Source organism: Symphodus melops, assembly GCF_947650265.1.
Source record: "Symphodus melops genome assembly, chromosome: 10".
NCBI classification, from domain to species: domain Eukaryota; kingdom Metazoa; phylum Chordata; class Actinopteri; order Labriformes; family Labridae; genus Symphodus; species Symphodus melops.
In genome coordinates, this window is record NC_136700.1 from 24,006,985 (window position 1) to 24,021,406 (window position 14,422).

A 14,422-nucleotide genomic window follows, 5' to 3' on the forward strand; every position below is an offset into this window, starting at 1 on the left:
ATACGTCTTCTTTAATGTGTGCACTCGAAGGTACTGCACGTTGAACCATGCATGTGTGTGCATTATAATAATTACCATAAACTGAGTGCACAAATCAAGTGTATAATATGATTTCACAAATCTCCTTGAACACGCATATCATAGTTGTCGAGGAAATGATCAAGACTTAACACAATAAGACTACTTAGACTCAGATGGCTCACATTGAATGTTTATACATCAGATGAAGACTGCAGGAGACATGATTCAAAACATCACACTTGTGGTTCAGTGTCACGCTTCCAAAGGATCTGCATGTATTGAAAAGATATGATCATTATCAGGGTCGTGGCACATTGACCCACCTCCCAAACATCCCTGCAAATATCAGGAAGAGCTGTTGACTCTCTTCAAGCTGTCAACAGTAAATTAACGTGACACATTAACTAAGTAATTACATAAATTCAATGACAGTCTTTTTGGCACCTTTAAACTATAGGGTGAACTTGAAAACAACTTTCTTTTTTTACTTTTAGAGCTCTTCCTACAATTAAATGACCCCGCACAGGATGTTCTGCTCATAGTGTCTTATTATTGTGTCCACTGGGACAGATTGTTGGACCTGCCTAAAGGGGCCAGGCGCACCAGAGAACATGTAAGTAAATATGCTGAATCTGATCTCATATGAGACAAAGTGTGAGTTGCCATACCATCCAGCTTAGTATGGAAGGTAAGTGTGGGACCGGTGATAACTGGTGTTATAATTTAATTTAAACAGCATGTTGATGGTCCTTTTTGAAGTGATAAAGGAACATATTTTGACTAAACTGATCTTAGCTCCATAGAGACAAAAAGGAAAGTCAAAATGAATGACATCAAAGGCTTGGCTTGGATTTTGTCTTATGTTTATCCCATCTTTAGGATTTATTATGCTTAATTGAATTTCTGTATCAATTGCCTTTTTAAGAGGAGCATAAAATATCAATGGACATCTGAGGTGAATGGAAGCAGACTTTCTGATTTCTGTTTTAGGTGCTGTTTTTGCAGCAGAGTTGAATGTGACTACATTAACCAAGGAGAGGAGGATCTGCTGTTCACGAAAAAAACAAAACTAAAAGTGATTTCTGCAAATAAGATTACCTTAAAAGCAAACAGAAAATCTTTACTTTTGTTCCTAATATAAAGAACAAAATGAGGATGTAAAAAAAGGCTTTGTATTAAACATAAATCCATTTCTGAATGTTTCTTTTCTCATTTCCATCCAAACAGATGGAGCCAGAGCTCTGCTATGAGTCGAGCAATGCTTCATGCCTGAAGACAAGTTATCCCATACCCCTACGTGTTTCCCTCTATGTGATTTTAGGGGTCATAATCATCCTAACAGTGTGTGGAAATCTTTTGGTCACTTTCTCAGTGGCTTATTTTAAGCAGCTCCATACTCCAACAAATTGCCTGATTTCCTCTCTGGCTATGTCTGACCTGCTTTTAGGAATACTAGTCATGTTTCCGTCTATGATTCAAACTATAGAGTCTTGTTGGTATTTTGGTGACTTTGTCTGTAAAATCTACATGAGTTCTGATGTCACGTTAGTTACAGCATCAATTATCAATCTTTCCTTCATTTCAGTTGACCGATACTATGCTGTTTGCCAACCTCTGCTTTACAGCAGTAAAATATCTGTGGATGTTGTTTTGATCATGATTCTGATCTGTTGGAGTATTTCTCCCGTCATAGGGTTTGGAATGATTTTTCTGAAGTTAAATATTTGGGGTGTTGAAGAGTTTTATTATAACCATGTTGCATGTGAAGGAGGGTGTGTTATGTTTCAGAGCAAATTGTCAAGCACTGTCTCGTCTATTCTGTCCTTTTACTTGCCTGGAATAATAATGCTTGGTGTTTACCTCAAGATTTTCCTTGTGGCACAGACACAGTTTCGCAGCATACAGAACTCAGTGAAAACATCAAACACAGGCCAGACAAAAGCCACTAAAACCCTGGCTATCATAATGGGGGCTTTTCTCTGTTTTTGGACTCCCTTCTTTGTCTGTAACTTTATTGATCCCTTTATGAGTAACCCACCCCCACCTAGCTTGTTTGGAACACTTATATGGTTGGGCTACTTCAATTCTACTGTGAATCCTATGATTTATGCATTTTTCTATAGTTGGTTCAGAAAGGCGTTTCAGTTGTTGGCCTCAGGTCAAATCTTTCAATCTGATATGTCAGAGACAAAACTTTTCACTGAATAAACTGATTAAAAGTGAAGGCCTGTTGCAGGTTGAAGTTGCTGTTCATTTCACAAACAGATCAATTAAAATGTACAATTTGTCCTCTAATTATCTGTTGAGGGGTCTTGTTACAACACGTTTTGACAGCATTTGAATGGACCAGGCAGGCCAGGATTAGCAAGGACTCTGTAACACATTCCTGGATAAAAGCAGGTTACTCCAGGTTCTGGAGGAGCTAAGTTACAGGAGAAATGCTCTTTTGTGAAGCATCTAGAGATAATGCTTGTAATAAAATGGCGCTATCCAATAATTATTGATTGAAAAAAGACGTTGGCTTTGAGGAAAAAAAGGTTGGGTGACACGGTACCTAAAGCAAAACATTAATGTATAATATAATTAGATGAAGAGTGTGAGTGTGTGTGTGAGAGAGAGAGAGATGTCACTCAGTGAGGCAGAGGAACATGTAACTTAAATAAATAGCTCTGCTCAGGTTGAAATATAGGCATCACTCAATCACAGCGAAGTGTGTACATGAATAGTTTAATAATACAAAGTATTATTTTTTGAAAAAACTCTTTTGCTTCCTGCTGCAATTTAATTGCAAAAAAACATTTAAAAACATTGCAACATGCATTACAATTTTTTTGAAAGGCCTCCACATAATCAGGTATTTTAGGCCACAACAATCCCCTAAAAAAAGCATTTTTAAAAGAGGCACCATGAGAAACCCGAATTTTGTCAGAGGGCCATTTGAACAATCACCATGTTACATTGGACTCAACACTACCGGACTTTCATCATTCTGTCAGCTGTCCCACCAGGAAGAACAGGACAATAGACCTCCTGTATGTAAATGTGAAGGATGCCTACACTGCCACCCCCCTACCACCTCTGGGGAAGTCCGACCACAACCTGGTCCTACTCAAACCACAGTACAAGACAAAGATCCAGAGACATCCAGTAGCCACACACACCTTCAGAAAGTGGTCTCCTGAGGCAGAGGAGGCTCTCAGAGACTGTTTTGAGTCCACTGACTGGAGTGCCCTGCAAGAGCCACACGATGAGGATATTGAGGGGTTCACACACTGCACAACTCACTACATGAATTTCTGTATGGACGTTGTGGTTCCCACAAAAACTGTGCACTACTTCCCAAACAACAAGCCCTGTATTAGCAGCAATGTCAAGGAGATCCTTAACAGGACGAAAAGGGCATTCAAAGAAGTGTGTGCAGGGGGAACTCAAGGTCCGACCCCGGAAGGCAAAGGAGGAGTACAGAAGGAAGGTAGGGCAGAGGCGGCAGAACAACAACAAAAGGGAGGTCTGGGAGGGCATAAAAACCATCCATACGAACTAAAACAACAACACAGAAGAGGGGGACCCTGCGAGAGCAAACCAGCTCAACCTGTTTTGGTTCGAGTGCCGTGTTATTGCAGCCAGTTTTTCTCGATGCATATCAGTGCAAGAGAGTCCCATAAGCACAAATGTCTCTATGTTCTTGCCCCGATGTATCTCACTGACCTCCATCCCTACACCCCATCCTGACCGCTGCGGTCCTCAGCAACCGGCCTGCTCTCCATCCCCACACCAAACTACGATCCTTTAGTGACAGAGCCTTCAGTGCCTCAGCCCCCACTCTGTCCCTGCTGACATCCACACTGCTGCATCTCTGGACATTTGAGACAATCTTCTCAAAGACCACCTGTTCAACAAGACCTTCCACCTCTTTTAAAACTGCCCCCCCCCCCCCCCCCCCCCCCCTCATAGAGCACCCAGTTCTTTTTGTCTTCCTTCTTCTTACTTCACTTGTTTGTTTTGTGTAATTTCTTTCTCTGTTTGTGTTTTATTTTTTGTTTCCCTTTACTGCCTACTTTTTAAGACTGTAAGGCATCCTTAGCTTTATTTTGAGGCACCATATGAATCTAAGCCATTATTATCATTATTACTATTATTATTTTGTGCTTTGCCCTAAAATCCTATTTTCTAATATTACTGCTCAAGAGGGCAACCTTGAGTTCACTTTGATGTACACTTATACGTCTTCTTTAATGTGTGCACTCGAAGGTACTGCACGTTGAACCATGCATGTGTGTGCATTATAATAATTACCATAAACTGAGTGCACAAATCAAGTGTACAATATGATTTCACAAATCTCCTTGAACACGCATATCGTAGTTGTCGAGGAAATGATCAAGACTTCACACAATAAGACTACTTAGACTCAGATGGCTCACATTGAATGTTTATACATCAGATGAAGACTGCAGGAGACATGATTCAAAACATCACACTTGTGGTTCAGTGTCACGCTTCCAAAGGATCTGCATGTATTGAAAAGATATGATCATTATCAGGGTCGTGGCACATTGACCCACCTCCCAAACATCCCTGCAAATATCAGGAAGAGCTGTTGACTCTCTTCAAGCTGTCAACAGTAAATTAACGTGACACATTAACTAAGTAATTACATAAATTCAATGACAGTCTTTTTGGCACCTTTAAACTATAGGGTGAACTTGAAAACAACTTTCTTTTTTTACTTTTAGAGCTCTTCCTACAATTAAATGACCCCGCACAGGATGTTCAGCTCATAGTGTCTTATTATTGTGTCCACTGGGACAGATTGTTGGACCTGCCTAAAGGGGCCAGGCACACCAGAGAACATGTAAGTAAATATGCTGAATCTGATCTCATATGAGACAAAGTGTGAGTTGCCATACCATCCAGCTTAGTATGGAAGGTAAGTGTGGGACCGGTGATAACTGGTGTTATAATTTAATTTAAACAGCATGTTGATGGTCCTTTTTGAAGTGATAAAGGAACATATTTTGACTAAACTGATCTTAACTCCATAGAGACAAAAAGGAAAGTCAAAATGAATGACATCAAAGGCTTGGCTTGGATTTTGTCTTATGTTTATCCCATCTTTAGGATTTATTATGCTTAATTGAATTTCTGTATCAATTGCCTTTTTAAGAGGTTTCGCAGCATACAGAACTCAGTGAAAACATCAAACACAGGCCAGACAAAAGCCACTAAAACCCTGGCTATCATAATGGGGGCTTTTCTCTGTTTTTGGACTCCCTTCTTTGTCTGTAACTTTATTGATCCCTTTATGAGTAACCCACCCCCACCTAGCTTGTTTGGAACACTTATATGGTTGGGCTACTTCAATTCTACTGTGAATCCTATGATTTATGCATTTTTCTATAGTTGGTTCAGAAAGGCGTTTCAGTTGTTGGCCTCAGGTCAAATCTTTCAATCTGACATGTCAGAGACAAAACTTTTCACTGAATAAACTGATTAAAAGTGAAGGCCTGTTGCAGGTTGAAGTTGCTGTTCATTTCACAAACAGATCAATTAAAATGTACAATTTGTCCTCTAATTATCTGTTGAGGGGTCTTGTTACAACACGTTTTGACAGCATTTGAATGGACCAGGAAGGCCAGGATTAGCAAGGACTCTGTAACACATTCCTGGATAAAAGCAGGTTACTCCAGGTTCTGGAGGAGCTAAGTTACAGGAGAAATGCTCTTTTGTGAAGCATCTAGAGATAATGCTTGTAATAAAATGGCGCTATCCAATAATTATTGATTGAAAAAAGACGTTGGCTTTGAGGAAAAAAAGGTTGGGTGACACGGTACCTAAAGCAAAACATTAATGTATAATATAATTAGATGAAGAGTGTGAGTGTGTGTGTGAGAGAGAGAGAGATGTCACTCAGTGAGGCAGAGGAACATGTAACTTAAATAAATAGCTCTGCTCAGGTTGAAATATAGGCATCACTCAATCACAGCGAAGTGTGTACATGAATAGTTTAATAATACAAAGTATTATTTTTTGAAAAAACTCTTTTGCTTCCTGCTGCAATTTAATTGCAAAAAAACATTTAAAAACATTGCAACATGCATTACAATTTTTTTGAAAGGCCTCCACATAATCAGGTATTTTAGGCCACAACAATCCCCTAAAAAAAGCATTTTTAAAAGAGGCACCATGAGAAACCCGAATTTTGTTAGAGGGCCATTTGAACAATCACCATGTTACATTGGACTCAACACTACCGGACTTTCATCATTCTGTCAGCTGTCCCACCAGGAAGAACAGGACAATAGACCTCTTGTATGTAAATGTGAAGGATGCCTACACTGCCACCCCCCTACCACCTCTGGGGAAGTCCGACCACAACCTGGTCCTACTCAAACCACAGTACAAGACAAAGATCCAGAGACATCCAGTAGCCACACACACCTTCAGAAAGTGGTCTCCTGAGGCAGAGGAGGCTCTCAGAGACTGTTTTGAGTCCACTGACTGGAGTGCCCTGCAAGAGCCACACGATGAGGATATTGAGGGGTTCACACACTGCACAACTCACTACATGAATTTCTGTATGGACGTTGTGGTTCCCACAAAAACTTTGCACTACTTCCCAAACAACAAGCCCTGTATTAGCAGCAATGTCAAGGAGATCCTTAACAGGACGAAAAGGGCATTCAAAGAAGTGTGTGCAGGGGGAACTCAAGGTCCGACCCCGGAAGGCAAAGGAGGAGTACAGAAGGAAGGTAGGGCAGAGGCGGCAGAACAACAACAAAAGGGAGGTCTGGGAGGGCATAAAAACCATCCATACGAACTAAAACAACAACACAGAAGAGGGGGACCCTGCGAGAGCAAACCAGCTCAACCTGTTTTGGTTCGAGTGCCGTGTTATTGCAGCCAGTTTTTCTCGATGCATATCAGTGCAAGAGAGTCCCATAAGCACAAATGTCTCTATGTTCTTGCCCCGATGTATCTCACTGACCTCCATCCCTACACCCCATCCTGACCGCTGCGGTCCTCAGCAACCGGCCTGCTGTCCATCCCCACACCAAACTACGATCCTTTAGTGACAGAGCCTTCAGTGCCTCAGCCCCCACTCTGTCCCTGCTGACATCCACACTGCTGCATCTCTGGACATTTGAGACAATCTTCTCAAAGACCACCTGTTCAACAAGACCTTCCACCTCTTTTAAAACTGCCCCCCCCCCCCCCCCCCCCTCATAGAGCACCCAGTTCTTTTTGTCTTCCTTCTTCTTACTTCACTTGTTTGTTTTGTGTAATTTCTTTCTCTGTTTGTGTTTTATTTTTTGTTTCCCTTTACTGCCTACTTTTTAAGACTGTAAGGCATCCTTAGCTTTATTTTGAGGCACCATATGAATCTAAGCCATTATTATCATTATTACTATTATTATTTTGTGCTTTGCCCTAAAATCCTATTTTCTAATATTACTGCTCAAGAGGGCAACCTTGAGTTCACTTTGATGTACACTTATACGTCTTCTTTAATGTGTGCACTCGAAGGTACTGCACGTTGAACCATGCATGTGTGTGCATTATAATAATTACCATAAACTGAGTGCACAAATCAAGTGTACAATATGATTTCACAAATCTCCTTGAACACGCATATCGTAGTTGTCGAGGAAATGATCAAGACTTCACACAATAAGACTACTTAGACTCAGATGGCTCACATTGAATGTTTATACATCAGATGAAGACTGCAGGAGACATGATTCAAAACATCACACTTGTGGTTCAGTGTCACGCTTCCAAAGGATCCGCATGTATTGAAAAGATATGATCATTATCAGGGTCGTGGCACATTGACCCACCTCCCAAACATCCCTGCAAATATCAGGAAGAGCTGTTGACTCTCTTCAAGCTGTCAACAGTAAATTAACGTGACACATTAACTAAGTAATTACATAAATTCAATGACAGTCTTTTTGGCACCTTTAAACTATAGGGTGAACTTGAAAACAACTTTCTTTTTTTACTTTTAGAGCTCTTCCTACAATTAAATGACCCCGCACAGGATGTTCAGCTCATAGTGTCTTATTATTGTGTCCACTGGGACAGATTGTTGGACCTGCCTAAAGGGGCCAGGCACACCAGAGAACATGTAAGTAAATATGCTGAATCTGATCTCATATGAGACAAAGTGTGAGTTGCCATACCATCCAGCTTAGTATGGAAGGTAAGTGTGGGACCGGTGATAACTGGTGTTATAATTTAATTTAAACAGCATGTTGATGGTCCTTTTTGAAGTGATAAAGGAACATATTTTGACTAAACTGATCTTAGCTCCATAGAGACAAAAAGGAAAGTCAAAATGAATGACATCAAAGGCTTGGCTTGGATTTTGTCTTATGTTTATCCCATCTTTAGGATTTATTATGCTTAATTGAATTTCTGTATCAATTGCCTTTTTAAGAGGAGCATAAAATATCAATGGACATCTGAGGTGAATGGAACCAGACTTTCTGATTTCTGTTTTAGGTGCTGTTTTTGCAGCAGAGTTGAATGTGACTACATTAGCCAAGGAGAGGAGGATCTGCCGTTCACGAAAAAAAAAAAACTAAAAGTGATTTCTGCAAATAAGATTACCTTAAAAGCAAACAGAAAATCTTTACTTTTGTTCCTAATATAAAGAACACAATGAGGATGTAAAAAAAGGCTTTGTATTAAACATAAATCCATTTCTGAATGTTTCTTTTCTCATTTCCATCCAAACAGATGGAGCCAGAGCTCTGCTATGAGTCGAGCAATGCTTCATGCCTGAAGACAAGTTATCCCATACCCCTACGTGTTTCCCTCTATGTGATTTTAGGGGTCATAATCATCCTAACACTGTGTGGAAATCTTTTGGTCACTTTCTCAGTGGCTTATTTTAAGCAGCTCCATACTCCAACAAATTGCCTGATTTTCTCTCTGGCTATGTCTGACCTGCTTTTAGGAATACTAGTCATGTTTCCGTCTATGATTCAAACTATAGAGTCTTGTTGGTATTTTGGTGACTTTGTCTGTAAAATCTATATGAGTTCTGATGTCACGTTAGTTACAGCATCAATTATCAATCTTTCCTTCATTTCAGTTGACCGATACTATGCTGTTTGCCAACCTCTGCTTTACAGCAGTAAAATATCTGTGGATGTTGTTTTGATCATGATTCTGATCTGTTGGAGTATTTCTCCCGTCATAGGGTTTGGAATGATTTTTCTGAAGTTAAATATTTGGGGTGTTGAAGAGTTTTATTATAACCATGTTGCATGTGAAGGAGGGTGTGTTTTGTTTCAGAGCAAATTGTCAAGCACTGTCTCATCTATTCTGTCCTTTTACTTGCCTGGAATAATAATGCTTGGTGTTTACCTCAAGATTTTCCTTGTGGCACAGACACAGTTTCGCAGCATACAGAACTCAGTGAAAACATCAAACACAGGCCAGACAAAAGCCACTAAAACCCTGGCTATCATAATGGGGGCTTTTCTCTGTTTTTGGACTCCCTTCTTTGTCTGTAACTTTATTGATCCCTTTATGAGTAACCCACCCCCACCTAGCTTGTTTGGAACACTTATATGGTTGGGCTACTTCAATTCTACTGTGAATCCTATGATTTATGCATTTTTCTATAGTTGGTTCAGAAAGGCGTTTCAGTTGTTGGCCTCAGGTCAAATCTTTCAATCTGACATGTCAGAGACAAAACTTTTCACTGAATAAACTGATTAAAAGTGAAGGCCTGTTGCAGGTTGAAGTTGCTGTTCATTTCACAAACAGATCAATTAAAATGTACAATTTGTCCTCTAATTATCTGTTGAGGGGTCTTGTTACAACACGTTTTGACAGCATTTGAATGGACCAGGCAGGCCAGGATTAGCAAGGACTCTGTAACACATTCCTGGATAAAAGCAGGTTACTCCAGGTTCTGGAGGAGCTAAGTTACAGGAGAAATGCTCTTTTGTGAAGCATCTAGAGATAATGCTTGTAATAAAATGGCGCTATCCAATAATTATTGATTGAAAAAAGACGTTGGCTTTGAGGAAAAAAAGGTTGGGTGACACGGTACCTAAAGCAAAACATTAATGTATAATATAATTAGATGAAGAGTGTGAGTGTGTGTGTGAGAGAGAGAGAGATGTCACTCAGTGAGGCAGAGGAACATGTAACTTAAATAAATAGCTCTGCTCAGGTTGAAATATAGGCATCACTCAATCACAGCGAAGTGTGTACATGAATAGTTTAATAATACAAAGTATTATTTTTTGAAAAAACTCTTTTGCTTCCTGCTGCAATTTAATTGCAAAAAAACATTTAAAAACATTGCAACATGCATTACAATTTTTTTGAAAGGCCTCCACATAATCAGGTATTTTAGGCCACAACAATCCCCTAAAAAAAGCATTTTTAAAAGAGGCACCATGAGAAACCCGAATTTTGTTAGAGGGCCATTTGAACAATCACCATGTTACATTGGACTCAACACTACCGGACTTTCATCATTCTGTCAGCTGTCCCACCAGGAAGAACAGGACAATAGACCTCTTGTATGTAAATGTGAAGGATGCCTACACTGCCACCCCCCTACCACCTCTGGGGAAGTCCGACCACAACCTGGTCCTACTCAAACCACAGTACAAGACAAAGATCCAGAGACATCCAGTAGCCACACACACCTTCAGAAAGTGGTCTCCTGAGGCAGAGGAGGCTCTCAGAGACTGTTTTGAGTCCACTGACTGGAGTGCCCTGCAAGAGCCACACGATGAGGATATTGAGGGGTTCACACACTGCACAACTCACTACATGAATTTCTGTATGGACGTTGTGGTTCCCACAAAAACTTTGCACTACTTCCCAAACAACAAGCCCTGTATTAGCAGCAATGTCAAGGAGATCCTTAACAGGACGAAAAGGGCATTCAAAGAAGTGTGTGCAGGGGGAACTCAAGGTCCGACCCCGGAAGGCAAAGGAGGAGTACAGAAGGAAGGTAGGGCAGAGGCGGCAGAACAACAACAAAAGGGAGGTCTGGGAGGGCATAAAAACCATCCATACGAACTAAAACAACAACACAGAAGAGGGGGACCCTGCGAGAGCAAACCAGCTCAACCTGTTTTGGTTCGAGTGCCGTGTTATTGCAGCCAGTTTTTCTCGATGCATATCAGTGCAAGAGAGTCCCATAAGCACAAATGTCTCTATGTTCTTGCCCCGATGTATCTCACTGACCTCCATCCCTACACCCCATCCTGACCGCTGCGGTCCTCAGCAACCGGCCTGCTGTCCATCCCCACACCAAACTACGATCCTTTAGTGACAGAGCCTTCAGTGCCTCAGCCCCCACTCTGTCCCTGCTGACATCCACACTGCTGCATCTCTGGACATTTGAGACAATCTTCTCAAAGACCACCTGTTCAACAAGACCTTCCACCTCTTTTAAAACTGCCCCCCCCCCCCCCCCCCCCTCATAGAGCACCCAGTTCTTTTTGTCTTCCTTCTTCTTACTTCACTTGTTTGTTTTGTGTAATTTCTTTCTCTGTTTGTGTTTTATTTTTTGTTTCCCTTTACTGCCTACTTTTTAAGACTGTAAGGCATCCTTAGCTTTATTTTGAGGCACCATATGAATCTAAGCCATTATTATCATTATTACTATTATTATTTTGTGCTTTGCCCTAAAATCCTATTTTCTAATATTACTGCTCAAGAGGGCAACCTTGAGTTCACTTTGATGTACACTTATACGTCTTCTTTAATGTGTGCACTCGAAGGTACTGCACGTTGAACCATGCATGTGTGTGCATTATAATAATTACCATAAACTGAGTGCACAAATCAAGTGTACAATATGATTTCACAAATCTCCTTGAACACGCATATCGTAGTTGTCGAGGAAATGATCAAGACTTCACACAATAAGACTACTTAGACTCAGATGGCTCACATTGAATGTTTATACATCAGATGAAGACTGCAGGAGACATGATTCAAAACATCACACTTGTGGTTCAGTGTCACGCTTCCAAAGGATCCGCATGTATTGAAAAGATATGATCATTATCAGGGTCGTGGCACATTGACCCACCTCCCAAACATCCCTGCAAATATCAGGAAGAGCTGTTGACTCTCTTCAAGCTGTCAACAGTAAATTAACGTGACACATTAACTAAGTAATTACATAAATTCAATGACAGTCTTTTTGGCACCTTTAAACTATAGGGTGAACTTGAAAACAACTTTCTTTTTTTACTTTTAGAGCTCTTCCTACAATTAAATGACCCCGCACAGGATGTTCAGCTCATAGTGTCTTATTATTGTGTCCACTGGGACAGATTGTTGGACCTGCCTAAAGGGGCCAGGCACACCAGAGAACATGTAAGTAAATATGCTGAATCTGATCTCATATGAGACAAAGTGTGAGTTGCCATACCATCCAGCTTAGTATGGAAGGTAAGTGTGGGACCGGTGATAACTGGTGTTATAATTTAATTTAAACAGCATGTTGATGGTCCTTTTTGAAGTGATAAAGGAACATATTTTGACTAAACTGATCTTAGCTCCATAGAGACAAAAAGGAAAGTCAAAATGAATGACATCAAAGGCTTGGCTTGGATTTTGTCTTATGTTTATCCCATCTTTAGGATTTATTATGCTTAATTGAATTTCTGTATCAATTGCCTTTTTAAGAGGAGCATAAAATATCAATGGACATCTGAGGTGAATGGAACCAGACTTTCTGATTTCTGTTTTAGGTGCTGTTTTTGCAGCAGAGTTGAATGTGACTACATTAGCCAAGGAGAGGAGGATCTGCCGTTCACGAAAAAAAAAAAACTAAAAGTGATTTCTGCAAATAAGATTACCTTAAAAGCAAACAGAAAATCTTTACTTTTGTTCCTAATATAAAGAACACAATGAGGATGTAAAAAAAGGCTTTGTATTAAACATAAATCCATTTCTGAATGTTTCTTTTCTCATTTCCATCCAAACAGATGGAGCCAGAGCTCTGCTATGAGTCGAGCAATGCTTCATGCCTGAAGACAAGTTATCCCATACCCCTACGTGTTTCCCTCTATGTGATTTTAGGGGTCATAATCATCCTAACACTGTGTGGAAATCTTTTGGTCACTTTCTCAGTGGCTTATTTTAAGCAGCTCCATACTCCAACAAATTGCCTGATTTTCTCTCTGGCTATGTCTGACCTGCTTTTAGGAATACTAGTCATGTTTCCGTCTATGATTCAAACTATAGAGTCTTGTTGGTATTTTGGTGACTTTGTCTGTAAAATCTATATGAGTTCTGATGTCACGTTAGTTACAGCATCAATTATCAATCTTTCCTTCATTTCAGTTGACCGATACTATGCTGTTTGCCAACCTCTGCTTTACAGCAGTAAAATATCTGTGGATGTTGTTTTGATCATGATTCTGATCTGTTGGAGTATTTCTCCCGTCATAGGGTTTGGAATGATTTTTCTGAAGTTAAATATTTGGGGTGTTGAAGAGTTTTATTATAACCATGTTGCATGTGAAGGAGGGTGTGTTTTGTTTCAGAGCAAATTGTCAAGCACTGTCTCATCTATTCTGTCCTTTTACTTGCCTGGAATAATAATGCTTGGTGTTTACCTCAAGATTTTCCTTGTGGCACAGACACAGTTTCGCAGCATACAGAACTCAGTGAAAACATCAAACACAGGCCAGACAAAAGCCACTAAAACCCTGGCTATCATAATGGGGGCTTTTCTCTGTTTTTGGACTCCCTTCTTTGTCTGTAACTTTATTGATCCCTTTATGAGTAACCCACCCCCACCTAGCTTGTTTGGAACACTTATATGGTTGGGCTACTTCAATTCTACTGTGAATCCTATGATTTATGCATTTTTCTATAGTTGGTTCAGAAAGGCGTTTCAGTTGTTGGCCTCAGGTCAAATCTTTCAATCTGACATGTCAGAGACAAAACTTTTCACTGAATAAACTGATTAAAAGTGAAGGCCTGTTGCAGGTTGAAGTTGCTGTTCATTTCACAAACAGATCAATTAAAATGTACAATTTGTCCTCTAATTATCTGTTGAGGGGTCTTGTTACAACACGTTTTGACAGCATTTGAATGGACCAGGAAGGCCAGGATTAGCAAGGACTCTGTAACACATTCCTGGATAAAAGCAGGTTACTCCAGGTTCTGGAGGAGCTAAGTTACAGGAGAAATGCTCTTTTGTGAAGCATCTAGAGATAATGCTTGTAATAAAATGGCGCTATCCAATAATTATTGATTGAAAAAAGACGTTGGCTTTGAGGAAAAAAAGGTTGGGTGACACGGTACCTAAAGCAAAACATTAATGTATAATATAATTAGATGAAGAGTGTGAGTGTGTGTGTGAGAGAGAGAGAGATGTCACTCAGTGAGGCAGAGG

The 14,422-nt window shown here is 40.2% G+C and overlaps 3 protein-coding genes across 3 annotated transcripts; all 3 read left to right on the forward strand.

Moving 5' to 3' along the window:
- Positions 1–702: 702 nt before the first annotated feature.
- LOC306830036 (trace amine-associated receptor 1-like) lies at positions 703–2,229 on the forward strand (the record flags this gene model as incomplete). The annotated part of the gene is made up of 2 exons (XM_079353253.1): positions 703–709; positions 1,343–2,229. 2 exons carry the CDS (start codon positions 703–705, stop codon positions 2,227–2,229), a joined length of 894 nt encoding a protein of 297 aa, XP_079209379.1.
- Positions 2,230–8,766: 6,537 nt separating this feature from the next.
- On the forward strand, positions 8,767–9,747 carry LOC306830787 (trace amine-associated receptor 1-like; the record flags this gene model as incomplete). Its single annotated transcript, XM_079354465.1, has 1 exon — positions 8,767–9,747. The coding sequence occupies one exon, from the start codon at positions 8,767–8,769 to the stop codon at positions 9,745–9,747; it is 981 nt and encodes a 326-aa protein (XP_079210591.1).
- A 3,257-nt stretch (positions 9,748–13,004) lies between these two features.
- Positions 13,005–13,985, forward strand: LOC306830843 (trace amine-associated receptor 1-like; the record flags this gene model as incomplete). The annotated part of the gene is made up of 1 exon (XM_079354551.1): positions 13,005–13,985. The coding sequence occupies one exon, from the start codon at positions 13,005–13,007 to the stop codon at positions 13,983–13,985; it is 981 nt and encodes a 326-aa protein (XP_079210677.1).
- Positions 13,986–14,422: the final 437 nt, after the last annotated feature.